Raw genomic sequence first — 17633 nt, 5'->3', positions numbered from 1 at the left:
AACCATGCTCTTTGCCAACAATAAAGTAATGAGTATTGGAGTTCACAGTCCTGACCTCTTTGGATTCAGGCAAGGGCTACCTGAGGGTTGAGAGACCACTAGAGTCATAGCAAAGCCCCCTTTGTGCTCCGGAGGCTTTTTGATTGTGAAGTGACTCTAGACAGTGACGACATGACTGTGGCTTTGTCAGAGGCTGTGCCAGTGTTTCAGAGCCACATGTTTCCAGGCAGCAGACACACAGGTGATATGTTTGCCTGTCCTCTGTGTGCTGACCACCTGGCTGCCCCTTTTCCCTGGCTGGAGCACACTGATGCCTTCTGGGAAAAGAGCTGGAGGTGGAGGAGGTATAGGCAGACCACAAAATGTCACTGCGGGGCAAAAGGAGCAACGCTTAACACAGACCTGGTCCGAGAGAAAGGGGCCTCTGTTATTTCTGTGGAGGCGACAGGACTGGTCCGACTGAATGTCAAAGCTGCCATGGAGCCAGGTGACCTTAGCAACCCGCCATAGAAACGGGACGTGGGAGGATCAACTTTAATCAAACAGGGTTTGGCTTTTCAATACGTCACTGTACTCTCCACAATTTGTGCTTTTATGGAAGTCAAAAAGAATCAATAAAGGAATGAGATTAAAGCAGAAATCCATGGCTCTGTGCAGCAGAACAGTTTTTGTGAATCAGTTTGAGGTTATGAGGTTGAGGCGAAAATAAATCAAAACTGTATCCACAAAGTTGCCATATTTCTGTTAATGTTAGTCAAATGTGCATTTAGCGCTGCTGTTGATACTCCAAGTGATACTGCACAAGCTCCAAATGCATGTCAACTTCACTGCGTATTTGCTTACTAAGGTGAAAGATTGACATCCCTATTTTTGTTTGTTTCAATAGCCATGGTCACTTAGATTATGCCTAAACAAGTTACAACATGCTTATCTGTGTTTATACTTCCCTTTTAATCTTATCTTTAAAACAAGTCTATTGAAACTTATAGGTAGATTTTAGTTATTTTTTATAGATTTTCTGTCATGTAGCAATGTTAATTGACTGCATGTAGAACAAGCTCACTCCTACACAGTTTGAACTTTGACATTTAAATTGACACAAAACTACTCCCAATTACCTTTTTTTTTGGTGCAAAATTGGACAAAGGCATGATTTGTTTGAACTGCAGCGGGCATACAGTAAGTCTAATTAGGCATTTCTTTTTTCTGGGAAGTGCGATAAATATACAGCCCCAGTTAGTATAATGGCACAGTGGATAAATCTCTCAGTAACTCTGGGAGCAGTTTTTTGTGTGTGTTAAGCCCTTTTAGGATGATTTGTGAGAGTCAGCACTTGCACTGTGTTCGCCTGCTCCACTCCCCCGCCCCACACGCTCTGCCCAGTCGCTTACACTCACAAGCGGGCCAGGGCTGGTTAATGCTGGACCAATAAAGCTCTAGTCTTGCCGGGACCAAAATGCAACCGTATCCCCCTGTTCATAGGTCATTTGTTCTAGTGGGTAGAATCAGGCCTGTCACAATAATTACTATCGACTCGTCATTCAATAATAAATGATGGATTGAACAAAACAATTTTCCCTTTGTCTTTACACTAGCGGAAATGTTTGCTATTTTGGTAGTGGAAAGATAAGATGTGAGCTTTAGAAGGTAGAATAAGCAACCTCTCTTATTATATACACAAATTAGCGTGTGTTTCATTCTGCTATTTTTCTATTTCAGCTCTTGCGTTTATCAATATTGTACATTTAATAGGGGTTCACTGGGACTATCTTGTTTTACTATATTATTGTTCATTGTGATCTTTTCTGTAGCAATATATTGTACTTGAAAATGTGTTATGTCAGGTCTAGGTAGAATATTGAAAAAAGTACAAATAAAAGGCTTAGCAATAACCAAACCACTGGCTTGATTTGTTTGCTTTTTGTCGTGTGCCATATCAAAAATATAATTGTAGCACATGCTTATTGAGCTTTTTGTCGTGTTTTTCACAATAGTACCTGCTAGTTCCAGTTGCTAGCCAATTGTGGCCAATTTGTGACTCGCCATTCATTCTCTTGCAGTTAAGTCTTGCTCCGATAAATCTAAATAAAAAAAGAGCCCACGGTGGAGAGCGAGCTACAGATGGATCACTACTGGCAGCTTGTTAAGACTTTTACTTAAAATGTAAATATGTCACCAGAGGAAACCTACGTGTGTGTCGAAGCTAAAGGCTAACATACATTAACTTGTATATAAAACGGTTAGGGTTGAGAAAGTTGAGAGTTTAGTTCAGTTTGTGGTGTTATTTTAACATTATTGATAGCGTTTATTGTATGTTAGCATTAGCTTAGAGACAAAACCACTACATATAGATCTCCTCAGGTGAAGTATTTACATGGTACATAAAGGTCTTAACATGCTGCCTGCGATTATCCATTTGCATCGGAAAATTAGCAATATGTACCAGAAAACGCCCCACATACGTTTGCTTTTACCTCCAGTGAACTTGAGAAAAACAAGCCTTCTTTGTCAACTTGTACAGCATCTTCAGCTTTTCTGCATGAAGGTGGTCATTAGTCCTCGGGGGGTCGAGCGAGCATGTGGATGTTTGCATGCCTATATGAAACGGTGATGGCCAAACAGCTGCATCGAGTGGGGCTTGTTTACCGAGCACTTGAAACAGAAACGTAAGCCGTGGGAACACCTGGAGAGTGGGCTAAATGGGCGAGGTGGCCGCGGTGTCAGCTCTGCTCCTGGCACCAGACCAAACGCGCACATCCTCCCCACACAAACACGCACTTTCTTTTCTACACACAAGCCTCCAGTTCCTGTGCGAGGGCAGCCTGGGATCCCAATCAGCAGCACTTAACAAAGCTCCCCTCTTTCTCCCTTTAATCGCCGGCTCAATTTGTCACTGGGGTGTCCAATTTCTGATAAGCGCTTTGACTGAGAGAGGCGAGGAGGCTGTGGGTGCAGAGTGGCGGGGGGGGAGAACCAACACAAAATGGATGCACCTGCTAACAAATGAAATCAAACCACTCCATCTTCATTTCCCTTTTTCCGCCAGCTGGAACAATGCGGCCCGGCGCTTTAAAGCTCTCCGAACATTGAGTTATTCCCCGCTAAGAAGAGGAGAGGTTTGGTCGGGACGTGTGGTCAAACGCTCCGAGTGGGCTCATAAGACTGCTTTTTAAACCTCTTACGAGTCCACAGGCCAAATCTGCTCCAGACCCTTAAGGTATTTAATGGAGTTTTGCAAATTGTGTGTGGTTTTTTGTTTTTTTCTACTCCCAGAGTTTTCGGAGTAATCTTCACGGATCTTTCTTTCGTCATGGTTATTTTAAGTGCATTAAAAAACAAAAACAAAAAAAAAACACCTGCAGCCAAGAGAATTCAAAACACATGCCATTAATGCACAAAAATGGAAAATAAAGGAGTGTCTGAGCTGAGTGTTTTTTATATAGCGGTCCAAACTACATGACCAGCAGTCATTGTACATACAGTATAAAGAGCCCACTGCATTGGGATGTTATGCGATCGGATCCTTTGATTCGATTGCGGCGACTCCCGCGGCCTAAACCACACTAACACGCACAGATAGACGATATAAAGGCTTGTCTAATCATCCAGCCGTGCCGTGCAGGATGTGCCACTGCCTGCCATCTGACACAGCGGCACATTGTTGTCTGCTTCGATACACAGGTTTACATGGAGATAAGCTGATGTGCTGGCACCGCTGCAGAGATGAAAGGAGCTGTGGGCCTCTCATATGTATGAGTTGTGTGATCTGACGATTAACAGAAGGCGTCCTTTCCATACAGTCTGCCGCCGCACAAAGTTAAACTCCTACTTACTCCTGCTGGTTTAAACTTGGTCACCCTCTGACCTTGCAAGTCATTTCCAAAACACCCCTCTGGTTAATTTGTGCAACTTTAATCCAACGGGAGCGTGAGAAAACCCGATCCAACTTTTCGAGCTGGTTTATAAGATCTTGGCCTTCGCGACAGTCTGATTTGTTTCCTCTCTTCTCCCGCAGTGGTTTAGTGCCGTCGCGTCTGGGCGAGTAGGCTGGCTCTCCTCACTCAGCCGTGCAGTGCTTCTGGGTGCACTCTGGATGGATTTGCCGCAGATAAATAAATAACTAGGCTGGCACCCCTTCACTTTGGATCCCCCTCTGTTTTGGCAGGCCGTCCGCACCGCATTCTCTATCAGGTGTAAACATGTCTGTCAAGCGGCACAGCCAGTGGGCCCAGTCAAAAAAAAAAAAGAGAGTCTTCTTTTTTGGCATTTGTTACGCCATGCATGTATCGCTGCCAGCTCTCCCCCGCGTCTGCCAGTTCGGTCTGACCTTGGCCCAGCTCAACACCTTTTTTTGAGCTCCTCTTTACCTCTCCACATTGGCAGGACGCACCCGGGAGCCAAGTGGGGCTTAAGTGGCTGTTAGAGAAACTGACCCTAAGCTTGAAGTATAGACCTTGGCTAGCTGGCCGTCCCGGGGCAGTGCTGACTCAGCCGGCGGGTAATGACTGTGACATAGCTCATAGAAGAGATAGTCGGAAGAGTCGAGGCCAGGCCGGGACACAGCGCCGGGCGATATCTTCACATCCCATCATCCCCCGCTGCCATTACTGTCATCTTTGAGAGCGAGGAGCAGGTCCGATCATCCAAGAGGCCTGATGTAGAGACAAGAGAGCAGTGTTCAGGTCACGCAGATAAGAGCAGGCTGGTACTTTTCAACCGTGTCCCCTTCTTTTCCTCTGCAGTTTCACAGCTCTCGACTTGTCCCAAATCCGCTTAACACCCAGCACTAGGAAAGGGCTCAGTGCAATTTGGTGCGGTTTGAAACGCCAGCTCATTCTCTGTGATGTATAAAGCAATTACACAAGTCTGTGCTACTGTATTAGAGGTTTGAAGCTAACAATTTGACATTTTCTGCCGTCTTTCTGTAATCACTGCAATATGATGTCTTTTTCAACATTTTCTATACAAGTCTCTTTTTGTCCGTTTACGCTGCAAGTCTTGACTAATATTTGGTACCAAAATGAGCATACTTAATTATGTTTCTTGTTCTATTTGCATTATACTCTACTGATTACTCACTGAAACAATCAAAGCAATACAGTTAGAAAAGAAGCGACCACTGAAGAGGAGTTGCTGCAAACAATGAAATAATTTTAAGCTGTGAATAGTATGACAGAATTTGGACGACTTATTTCTGGAGCAGAATTTTTATATTTTCATAGACGTCCTCGCCTCATTTTGTAGGACTGCACAAATGGCCCAAACAAACCGATAGTTTCTTCTATTTTTTATCATTATCTGGGTCACTGTCTGGACTCTAGATGGAGTTATCTTTGACACGGTTTGTATTTCCCAATTTTAACAACAAGCATCTCACAAAAATATGCTTATGTGCCAATTTGACTGTTTAGCACCACGTTTCCTGAAGATGTACTGCAGTAACCTTTTTATATTCAATAAACTCCCAATACAAGCACAGTGCAGTGAAATTAATTGTGGAATACTGCCGGTAGAAAGAGGAGCTTAAGAGCCTCTTCTCTCATTGCAAAACCAACTCTGAATCTGAAACGTATGCAAAGATTTAGCCCATCCAGCTGTGGCCGATGTATTATTCCGGGGGCACGCCGCCTCTCTCCGCTCCATCTCCGCCATCGCACCTCGGGGGAACTGTCACTTTCTCATCAGTTAGATACCGAGCGCTCTTACGGTGGCTTCCTGGTTCCTCCCTCCCCTCTGCCGGCGTCTGAAGGGGAGCAGTTTGAAGGAGCTGTCGTCTCCTCTCACACACTTCACCGCAGCAGTTTCTTCTCCTGACATTTCCATCCCTGACACCCTCCATCTTGCAACTTTTTTCCAAAACCTTTGCGTTTTACACACATGCAATTTGTGCACAATTGGAGTTTGTCTTCTGCTTCTCTCACGTACCATTTTCTTTTTTTCTTTCACCAAGATGTCTAGCGCAAGTACATATAGGCTTGTTTCAATTACTCTATTGACATTCATACTTCATGCAACTTTATGAACATAGTATTTGATATGTATATTTGTTTGGAAAAGTTGTGCTCCAACACAACTAGAAAGGCAAATTGTTGACTTAAGTTTTAAGGAAAACTATGTACCAACTAGTATATCGTCTTAAACCACTTGCATTCTTTATTCACTAAAGATGAACTTACATTTTAGCTGCTCCTCTTTTATTTATGAACTGAAAATTAAACGTGCTCATTCTGAATTGAGTCTTCAGGGGTTTGTTTTAGGATTATTGCATTAGAGAAATAAAACTACTGACTATTCCTTATACTTACTCAGTATATACTCAGGTAGAAGTATATAGTTTTTGAATGCATATTTTTGTTTGCTCAAAATCTTTAGACAGGATGTTATCATAAATGTGCTAAAAACGTGCAGTACTTTTACTTTTGTACTTTGTTACTTTCCTCCACTGGTACTATTTCATATTGCTTGATTTTAAAACATTTGTTGCCTAATGTCAATATTAAAAAATGAATATAAATCTATATTTAAAAACGTATATCCGCTTCATGAGAAGTAAAATCATAGTTATCATTTGTACACGGTTCCTTCCAATGGTTGCTAAACTAGGAATTCACTAATAAATATTTGAGTTTTCGACTTAATATTTGATTCATTATTATTTGATTAGTCAAGTAGTCAAACAATTATTTCTATTGTACTTTGAGATCTTTAAAAATACTTCTAACCCTTGTGCTACCCACAAAGAGCGTGCACGGGTTAAAACACTTTTTTTTAAGCATAAAACAACAAAAACAAACTCACACATACACATGAAAAAACGTATAAAGAATATTGACTAAAATCTTTGTTAAGATTGTGATGATCAAAATACGGCTATGATTATTTTAATAGTCGACTTGTCACGGTTATTCCAGTTAATCTTTGCAGGCTTATAAAGTTCTAATTAAAAAGTCTGATGTCAAACTGTCCACACACGGCGCCCCAGGACGTGCTGTCGTCAGGTCTGCATTGTGCACCAGCCTCGTCACCCAAAAGCCCCCGGCCCTCAGCCTGCTCTTCACCAAACCTCTCCCTCTGTGTGTGTTTGTAAAGCCTTGTGTCGGGATAAAGGCCGCCGTGGTGATGTGTCATTCCTCGCTAACATGCACAAGAGCCAAGGCCTTTTTCACCTTTTCTTTTGACATAACACTCTGCTTGGTTTTCAAGGGTAAAACGGCGCTTTCTGTTTCACTCCTTCCTGTTCCTTTTCTTTTCTCTCGCTTCCATTCAAGCAGCTCGCAAAGAAAAGTAATTCCACAGTGTGTGTGTGTGTGTGTGTGTCCCTGAGAGAATCACGCACAAGTTGCATTGAATTTCTATTGCAACATATTTTTTTTGTATCATCCTTGGCTCTATTTCAGACCCATAACCTGGGGGTAAACATGCAATTAAAATAACAGCACAGAGCTCTCCTCTGCTCACTCTCCTTCAGCTGTTAGCATTGTACAACACCATGATTCACAACCCCCCTAATTACCTTAGCTTTTAATTGCTATACAGAAACATTTCAACTGCGTTCCTCACCTTGGCTTTCCCCACACTCCATTGTTGTTGCTCTCCCGCTAATATTTCCATATATTCTCTAATAAGCTTATTTTTGGCGTGTAATCCTGTTTATTTGCACATTACTTACACAGATACTGTTCTATGATGTTGGACTAATTTAGATATGAATAAATCAAATCCCTTTTCTCCGCATATGCTGTTTCCTGCACATAAGTTTTTTGTAAGAGTCCAACCCGTATGAGTAAGATTTTTCACGCAGATTAAACGTAACATGACCCCTGATGAAAGGCAAAGGCGTTCAAACATATATCACATTACACACCTTGCACATGTGCGAACAGAAAAGCCACATGTAGCCGTTGTTCTGTTCGCTGCTATCGTTCCATCGCCAACCTGAAGTAATCATGTTGGATTGTTGAGATTTTCAATTTAAGACTGCAACTATTTTGGGAGTACAAGATTTACTGCAAAAAAAAACAACACAATATTTAGTTTTGTATTGGTACAAAATGCTAACTTTATAGTTTAAACCTCAACAACATGGCATGCAATACTTTTTTTAGTTCTTATTTCAAAAATATATTTTACAATTCTAATCTGAAGTGCCAATTTGTTTATATTTAATTATGATTGGCCAAATGATTTATTGTGTATATATTATTGTATATTATTTATACTCCGCATTTTTACTACAACTTAACTACAACCACTGCTATTTATTTATTTAATACAGCTCGTGTTTTCAATGACATTATATATTTAGAAAAGAAGAGTTCACTGGGATTATCCTGCTTTAGGGTTAATGTGCCAGTGGTACAGAGCATGGGTTCAGGTTAAATTTCACAAAATAACAATGAGTTTAATCAATCATTTAATTGAAAATGTTTTTAGTGAATATTCCGTAGGTCAAATAACTCTCAAATCTTCTTAAATAAATGTAATTAAACAGATCTATTCAATAGCTATAGAACATTTTTCATCAGCGTTCTCTCACCTTGGATTTCCCCCTTTCATTGTTGTTGTTGCTCTATTATTTCCATACATCATCTTCTAATGAGCTTATTTTCAGTGTGTCCTCCTCCTTCCATTTCTCCCACATTACCACCAATGCACTGAATATTTTAACCATTAATCTCCTATGCAATTAGTCTGATGCAAAAAATGTTCCAAATGAATGCTGATCATAGCTTAGGATATTGATCAAAAGACACAACAGCGAGCATGTGTAATTTCCTTAATGGCTTCCTCCTCAATCCTTCCATCTTTCACTCCGCATCCCTCTTTCCCTTTTTTGCTCTTTGAGGAATGAAAGAGGGGAAAATATAGGTCAGCTTTTATGGGAGCAATTTGACACATGACACAAGCCGTGCGCATCCAGTCCTGCTTTTGTCAGCACACTTTTATTTGTCCATAATAACACACACTGTTATTGGCACACTTTTTATTGGAGCTCTATATAAGTAGCTGGTGGAGACTTGCCTAGTCACGAAGGGAGGGATATAATAGTTCGAGGAGCCCGACATTTGTCTGTTCTGGGCTGATAGTGGTAGACGACTGGCTCAGGTCCACTGGAAGGCCCAGCTGGGTCAGGGTAGCCCCCCGTCCCAAAACAGACATGACTCTGTTTCCACTGTGCGCACAGAGCCAGACGCCTTTTCTCTCCATGAGTCAAACCCTCCATTCAGAGGAGGCCCATGGCGCTGTCGGTCAGATTGTAAGTGGATGACATCTGGGAGATGGTTTCCTTTCTTAGGAAATGTTGTTGATTATGATTTTATATATATATATATAATATATAATATATATATTAGTGAGAAGAAATGTGATATTTGTAATAGTTCACTAATCAAAACCTTGACAAAAAGCACTTACATTTAGGTTTTCTTTTTGGAGGTGTAGATTGAATTGAAATGTCTTTACATTCTTATGGTTATATTGCCTGAATGATCACAACTATTGATTCACCAAATAATTGTCATCCCTCTTTGGGAATTGATAAAACGTTGGCAGCGATATAGTATTTGATTTAATTATTTTTGGGCCAATAGTTTTAATTGGACAGGACAGTGCAACGTGAAATGGGGAAGAGATGATGATAATAATAATTTAATAAAAAGGTGATGTTATGTAGGCTTTGTTGTTCTTGTAAGGAAACGATTTGACCCTCTTCAGTCGGCTGCTGGTCAGTCAGGAGCAGGGGACGGTTGCTCCTGGCCCTTCTCCAGAGTTTAACCCTCTGTAATGTAGCCCACTGTGTTTTGTGCATATTGTTTGCATGATTTTGCAAAGTATACGTGTTCAGTTCAAAAGATATTGACACGTTTGGAACAGAAAGTGTAACATCATGAGGTTTAAATCCCTATTGTCACAGTGATGAGGCTCAGAGTTCAATGGTCACATTTCTATAGTGCTTTTCTTCCTTCAAGGCACTCAAAGCGCTTTATATCAAGGAACCATTCACTCACACATCAGTGTACGCAGACACCAGGGGCGAGGCAAGTTAAGTGTCTTGCCCAAGGACACAAAGCCGGCAGTGTACACTTTAGGGTGCTGAAATCACACTGCCAATCGGATCAGAGCACGAGCCACTGAGCTACTGAGCTACTGCCACTGCAAAGTTTCCCATAAAGATTTAGAAATGTCTATTAAACCAGAAGAAGGCATTCATAAAAGAAGTCAAATGTCACCTGGGTTATTAAGTGACATTTCTCTTTGGTGTACGACACAAATGAATTGATGTTGAAATTGTAATGTGTGTGTGTGTTTCTGGAGTGCTGGTCAGGTGCAGACAAACTCGGCTCAGACGGTGTGTGATGTTTGGTGTGTGATGTGTGTTTCTCGTCTCTCGTGGCTGTCTGTGGACATCAAGCTTGTGTGAGCCGGTTTTCTCTCCTCCCTCTGCTCAGTGCTGTAAAGCAGAGTGTCAGCTGGGGCATTACCATAGGCTGACCTTTGCCGCCGCACTCCCCACCGCATGCGCTTCTGACATTCAGGGTTCTGTGGGGGGGCGACGAGGGGGGGGGGGGGGGGGCACGGCCTCTTCGCCCGGAGTGTGTTGATGTGAGTCGTCTTATAACAAACCCGCTGACAGTTTATATGCTGCTGTTTTCAGTTTTCCACCCGCACCATTTTGCTCTCCTGCCACCGCTTTGCTATTGAAAGCCTAAGCAAAGACACATTTGTATTTGATATTTCGCTTTTCTTCCACCCTCACCTGCCTGTTGTCAAAGAGATTTCGGTTATCTTCCTGTGAAATCTTGCCTGCCGACATCAAGGTGCCAGTTACTCTATCCTTCCAACGCCGGGCAAAAGAACAACATATCAGGCCAATTAAAGTTAATGCATGGTGACACATTAAATGGAGGGCAGGGATTGCTGCCATATGGCGGTCCACGCTGTAAATCAGAGTGCTACCAAAGTGAGAAGCAGGAGGACAGGAATAACCAATAGAAACCATGACCCAGCATTAGACCCAGATCCAGGTGTGTCTCCAGCTCTGCCACCCACCAGTGTCTGCACAGCCTTTCCTCGTCTCCCCCCTCCCGCCAGCCCCTGCAGCACCCTAAGGGGCAGCGCACTTGGGTATCACTGTAGAAGTGGAGGCTTTGTTAGGCGTTGTTTTTTTCTTCTCACTAGGAGGATTTAAATGAGCTGTCATCCTGACCTTTTTGAGCTTCTGCTTTTTAAAGCAAGTTCAGCCCCCTCCAAGCCCAAATCTGCCTCCAGTCTCCTCTCTCTCTTGCTATGCACCTTCTCTTTCACTTTGTCACTTTTTCCTGCACTTGTCTCTGTTTCCCCGCAGGGGGTTAGACACCTTTAAGCCTTCACCCTGCGGCAGACATTCACGCCAAGGTTGTTGTGTGGGTAATTGCCTCTCTCATAGCTGTAGTTTGTCTGTGCACACTTTTGATGCTATGCTGCAGAGGGGGAGGGCACAGACACTGTAGACTTAATTTGCTCCTGACTGATCCTCATTGCTGATTAAGCAAGCATCTGTAGTGTTTGGAAGACAAGGGAAGCCAAGTGGAGCATATCTAACATTTACTGCCTTTCTATTACATCAGGTGACTGCTCAAATGACCATCGCTGCGCTCACATTTCTATACTCATCTGTTGCTGGCTGCATTGTTTAATATGCTCAAATAAAGGTCTGTGTGAGGTGCAGAGGGCCGCCGTATTGATCAGAGCCACACTACCTTGTCAGTGTGGCCTCTGGAGTGTGTTCTTTGCCAGTGTACAGGAGTTATTAATTTCCTCCGCCTCAGTCTGGTGGAAGAGCTCAGAGCAGGCTAAGCGTCCGGCTGCTCTCAACATGCAGCAAAAAGAGCAGTGGATTTAAGCCCTCAGGCCCCGTCTGCCCATTTCACTCCAGCAGTTTGATGTTTAATTGAAATTGTTATTGGCATCAAATGTCACCTAACCCAATGCTGCAGGTGTGAATCAGTTTCTAATTGAAAGTAACTGTCTCCTGGAGCCCTGTGCCTGAGGAGCTGTGGGGTTGTGCACTGGTGCATTTGAGGACTGACCCTCTCTTTCTCTCTCTCCCCTCCACAGTGTGAGGAGCAGTGCGTGGCCCATGTTGCATTAGTGTGGCTGTGAAATGCTGGCCTGTCTGCCAGGGCCAGGTGACCTCCCCCTCCAGCTTCTCCCCCACACGCAGATGAACACTGGACTTCAGAAATGTAAGTACTTGCCACACCTTTGCACCTTCTGTCCAGCGTCTCTCTTAAAAGAATATATTGTATATATTGTTATTGGTTATGCTTAAAGATGTCTGCTCTGAGTTCAGGGGAGGTTAGAGTGCACTGTTGCATTCATTTGGTGAACAGCTAGATCTGACCGCCTTCTCTCAATCACAGCCTCTGGCGACACAAGAATACCAAGCTCTGGGACTAAAAGCTGCTCCAGCTCATGTGATTGGAGCGTCTTGACCTCTTTTCACTCAGGAAATGTTGAATAATGGTCAGACAGATTGTAGAGGAGTGTTTTTGCCCTGATGAATCCTACATAGTTATTTTAAAGGACACAATGCACAATTTGCTTTTTTTTAAGCTTTTGACCATGTTCTAACATTCTTCCCTCATTCAGAAGCATTTGGCTTCATTCATGCTGGTTGAATTCTGGTTAGAAAGTCCTTTTTCTTTTTTTCCTCGCATTTCTCCCGTCTAATCACGATCAGTACTACTGTTGAGACCGGGAACTGAGAGGCCAGCATGAAATGTGTTGGAATGGTTATCTATCTTTATATTATCTGTGTAATTCCCGTGCCAAAACTCAGTTGGTCCTAGGGGAAACGGAGATCCAAATGTCATTTTGCTAAATCTAAAACATGAAGGTTAAAGGCTAATAACAAGACAAATAATACATATTATTTATCATTTAAGACACAATCTGTATTCCAGGTCCAATACGCTGTTCACAGTTGGCGAGTTGATGTGTAAGGCTAACAAACTTTATCCAGACAGGATGGCACTTGGGGCGTGGCATAAACAGCAGTTCTCTGCTGCCTCGCTGTTGTCTCTTCTGCACATTGAGCCGTGGCTGCTGCAGCCGTGGCTCAGTCGTGTCACCTTTGCTCAGTGAAAGAAATCGCTTGTGCAGCCAAACACACACGCATTTATCAAGTCTCAAAGTGCCATTGTGCATATTTTTATCGAACAATAAGTTGATATAGTGATTATTGTGACAGGCATAAGTGTATAAGCAGTTTTTTATACATTCTGCAATATCCACCGAGCATGCTTGCAAGAATTCAAGATTCAAATTAATTGAACTGACTGAGTGTGGGGACACTAAAATGTCTTTATAGAAAAGTGTTTAGTTTCTATGATTTAAAATACTGAAACTGTACAAAGAATATAATACATTTGATGTATACACCCCCTAAAAAGTGTTTTTTTGCCTTGTCGCTTCGTCAGATTGGAAATGCAGTCCTAGCCTGACCCATTTCTGCTCCAGTTTTTCTTTCTTTGTAAAAATGCTCTAGCTCATCAAGACTGTAATTTCAGAATCACAGTAATCAGCCAGTCCCCAGGAGATCAGCAAGCGCATGGGAGTCTACTAAGTGCCAGCGTCTGTCGCCCCAGCCTGCGCTGGCTAGTGCAAGCATTGCTGCAGTTTCCTCATTGTTCGGTCCGATAGAGGGATGGGATCGTAAGACATTTCTATGGGGACTAAATCAAAACACAACATTACAATATACCTTGGAGTCGCATATTTTAGAAAAACTAGGGGGGAAAGTATGAATTTGGGAAAATGCAGGTAAATGATCAAAAACACAAGTATCCAACAGTTATTAGTCATATATCGACTGAAATGGACTTCAGACTACTCCTTCCTGCTTATTTACATTATTTGTGACAGATTAGATGTACATGAAGATCATTCAAATGATCTCAATTCACGGTCTTAAGGCTGTGAGAAGTGCGGCTTTTTCCACAAACCCAGTGAAATAAATTAGCTATCAGTACCGTCAAGAAGCCCATCCTGACAATATTGATACTGTGGTAAACTGTTATTATCACATCCCTAGCCCAATACAAATAATATTACTAACAAGAATAATCTCCTGGTGGTTCAAGCCGCTAGAAGCGAAAGCAAATGACCCCAAAAGTGTCACCATCAATAATTCATTTTCAATCTGTTTTTCCTCTGATCCTCAAAATAGTTAAAACATGTATAGCCTTAGCATCAAAGGCATGGTTATTTGGTCTAATTGAATTATTATTCTGTTATCTGCCAAAACATCTCAGCCATAAAGTGTTTAAAGTTTCGATATAGCCTGAGTAACTTTTTGGTGAATTTGACTACTAAGTAAACTAAAATAACATTGTACAAAATTGCTTCATTTTATGTTTTTTTGTTTGTTTTCCACTCGATACATTTGCAAAGAGTTACATTTCAGAGCTCTATGATATTTTCTGGTCTCTTTAACCTTACCTTCTGTGCTCCCTAAGTAGATCTGAACATGGGAGTCATTTTAAAGTTAGAAATTGCAGAATGTTGTCAAAGCTAAGGCCAAAACTGTTGGAGGAATATTCAGCTTCTTTACTGACGTTGGCTGTGAAATATAGAGAGAACTGTTGGAGGAAGAGGTCAGGTGCACAAAGAAAGCTGAAGGCCACTAAAAAGCTCCAGGCGGGATGACTCAAGTACCAGTAAATGACCTTAGTCTTCTGTTCTCATCCGCAGAACCAACAGTGACTGCAGCCAGACTGATTTTCACATCACTGTTCACACTGAGATCAAAAGCAGCCATCTTTTCTCCTTGCAGTTTCTATAATATTTTTTTATTTGAAAGGTCCTGTGGTTCAGCTCTGTTCAGCAGCTATAAATGTGCACCTTGTGGGAAAGTGGATTCACATGTCTAATTTGATGCTAAACCTTTAGACCTAATTTTCTGCTCTTGTGTGAAAATTGCGTTTTATATCAGCATGAGCCCCTGCCCCCTCCTACTTTAACCTTGTTCAATAAAAACAGTAGTTTGAATAAGAGAAGCCCTAATTAGCGCCTGCTGACTGTGCACTTGTGCTGCAGCTAGCTAGCTAGCTAGCTGCAGGGTAATTAACACACGGCCAGACTGGCCTCTTTCCCCGCTCAGTCCCTGGGAACATGCTTAGCTGGAGATCTGAGAGATGATATGCCCGCAGCCACCAGCAGCAGCCTACAAATTTCACCCATATCCTTATTAACCTCTCCTTGATGCTATAAGCTTTTTAACTAATCCAGGTTTTAGGTTCAGGGTGAAATGCTAACAGGCAATACTCTTGTTTACTACAGTAGCCCTGAATGAACACCTATTAGTTGGGAGCTACACCAAACGTAAAATACTGATTTTATTACACTTTGACATTGTTATAAACCCGTCTTCCTGAATATTGTTGCTTCTTGACATTAGTACAAGTAAGTAAGTAGCAAGTTCAGTAGATCTGCTCAGATCACACAGCCATAAAACTAAAGTCATACAAATAACTATTTTTTATTTGAAAAAATATATATTTTATTGTTACAAAGGTTGTGCATTTATGACTTAATAGTCATTTTGAATGATCATTTTATTGATCATTCAACCATTTAATTTAAATAAGCACCAATCAATACTCGGAAAAGAGTTCAGTTCTTTTGTCTCTAGCTGACGTGTGAATTTGCAACAAGATCATTAATCATTACCTGTGCCTTCGAGGTGAAGTCCATCCTCAGCACGTCTGTGAGCTTGTGTCCAAGTGTTCATTTATCTGTGTTTGCTTACAGCAGCATTTATTCAGCGACACACATTAGGTGTGGGTGATGGCGTCTGCCGAGCTGCCGCTCTTTGGCCCAGACCCCTGCATTAATGAGGCTGCCATCAGCCGGCTCAACACTTAGTCACAAAAGCCCCCTGTGTGCCGCCTGCTCCGGCCACAGCACATCACTGCCCATTGTTTCCTTGCACAAATAAAGCAGGAATTAATTAGCCAGTTGGCACGACTTGTGGTGCACCATGTCAGCACTCGCAGTTCAGCTCGGCGCTTCATCCCTCAAGCCCAGTCGGCCTGTTGTGAGTGCAGGCAGAATGGCTCAGACGGCATGAAACCACAGAGCTCTGCCAGCCATTCTGACATTTCAAATTATTGCTCACTCCACAGAGCTATTGCCAATATGCCGAGGAGATGACATCTTTTTACCTGCACAGAGTTGTGGAATTTAATCAGTATGGTCTATAAGTAGGTCAAACTGACAGCGCCAGGTGATGGTGTGGCTTAGAAAGAGCCTGGCAGTCTCTAAAACTATTACTATTTGTATTGTGTTACTGAAGAAAAGAAAGTTAGCACGTTGCCCTAAAAGGAACCATGGCCTATCCAGCCAGTGAGAGCTGCTGTCTGATACACAACGCTAACACACAAGCAGACGCTTGTCTGATACACAACGCTAACACACAAGCAGACGCCTGTATGATACACAACGCTAACACACTAGCAGACGCCTGTCTGATACACAACGCTAACACACTAGCAGACGCCTGTCTGATACACAACGCTAACACACTAGCAGATGCCTGTATGATACACAACGCTAACACACAAGCAGACGCCTGTCTGATACACAACGCTAACACACTAGCAGACGCCTGTCTGATACACAACGCTAACAAACTAGCAGACGCCTGTATGATACACAAAGCTAACACACTAGCAGACGCCTGTCTGATACACAACGCTAACACACTAGCAGACGCCTGTATGATACACAACGCTAACACAATAGCAGACGCCTGTATGATACACAACGCTAACACACTAGCAGACGCCTGTCTGATGCACAACGCTAACACACAAGCAGACGCCTGTCTGATACACAACGCTAACACACTAGCAGACGCCTGTCTGATACACAACGCTAACACACTAGCAGACGCCTGTCTGATACACAACGCTAACACACTAGCAGACGCCTGTCTGATGCACAACGCTAACACACTAGCAGACGCCTGTCTGATGCACAACGCTAACACATTAGCAGACGCCTGTATGATACACAACGCTAACACACTAGCAGACGCCTGTATGATACACAATTCTAACACACAAGCAGACGCCTGTATGATACACAACGCTAACACACTAGCAGACGCCTGTCTGATGCACAACGCTAACACATTAGCAGACGCCTGTATGATACACAACGCTAACACACAAGCAGACGCCTGTATGATACACAACGCTAACACACTAGCAGACGCCTGTATGATACACAACGCTAACACACTAGCAGACGCCTGTCTGATACACAACGCTAACACACTAGCAGACGCCTGTCTGATACACAACGCTAACACACTAGCAGACGCCTGTCTGATACACAACGCTAACGCACAAGCAGACGCCTGTCTGATACACAACGCTAACACACTAGCAGACGCCTGTATGATACACAACGCTAACACACTAGCAGACGCCTGTATGATACACAACGCTAACACACAAGCAGACGCCTGTATGATACACAACGCTAACACACAAGCAGACGCCTGTATGATACACAACGCTAACACACAAGCAGACGCCTGTATGATACACAACGCTAACACACAAGCAGACGCCTGTATGATACAC

General features: G+C 42.7%; 1 protein-coding gene across 4 annotated transcripts in view; it reads left to right on the top strand.

Annotated features, from left to right (window-relative positions):
* fam222ba (family with sequence similarity 222 member Ba) overlaps window positions 1-17633 on the top strand; it is a 36399-nt gene that overhangs the window by 14779 nt on the left and 3987 nt on the right. For all 4 annotated transcript variants that reach the window (XM_072446607.1, XM_072446606.1, XM_072446609.1 and 1 more), the window contains one exon: window positions 12097-12224. In XM_072446607.1, the coding sequence (XP_072302708.1) occupies window positions 12143-12224 (82 nt within the window). In that variant the 5' untranslated portion in view covers window positions 12097-12142. The remainder of the gene's footprint in view (window positions 1-12096; window positions 12225-17633) is intronic.

This window comes from Eucyclogobius newberryi, unplaced genomic scaffold (assembly GCF_026437365.1).
Source record: "Eucyclogobius newberryi isolate DKJ021-1_F unplaced genomic scaffold, fEucNew1.0.hap1 SCAF_15, whole genome shotgun sequence".
In the NCBI taxonomy this organism is placed as follows: domain Eukaryota; kingdom Metazoa; phylum Chordata; class Actinopteri; order Gobiiformes; family Gobiidae; genus Eucyclogobius; species Eucyclogobius newberryi.
The sequence above is the reverse complement of the archived record's forward strand: the minus strand, read 5'-3'. Positions and strand labels throughout refer to the sequence as shown.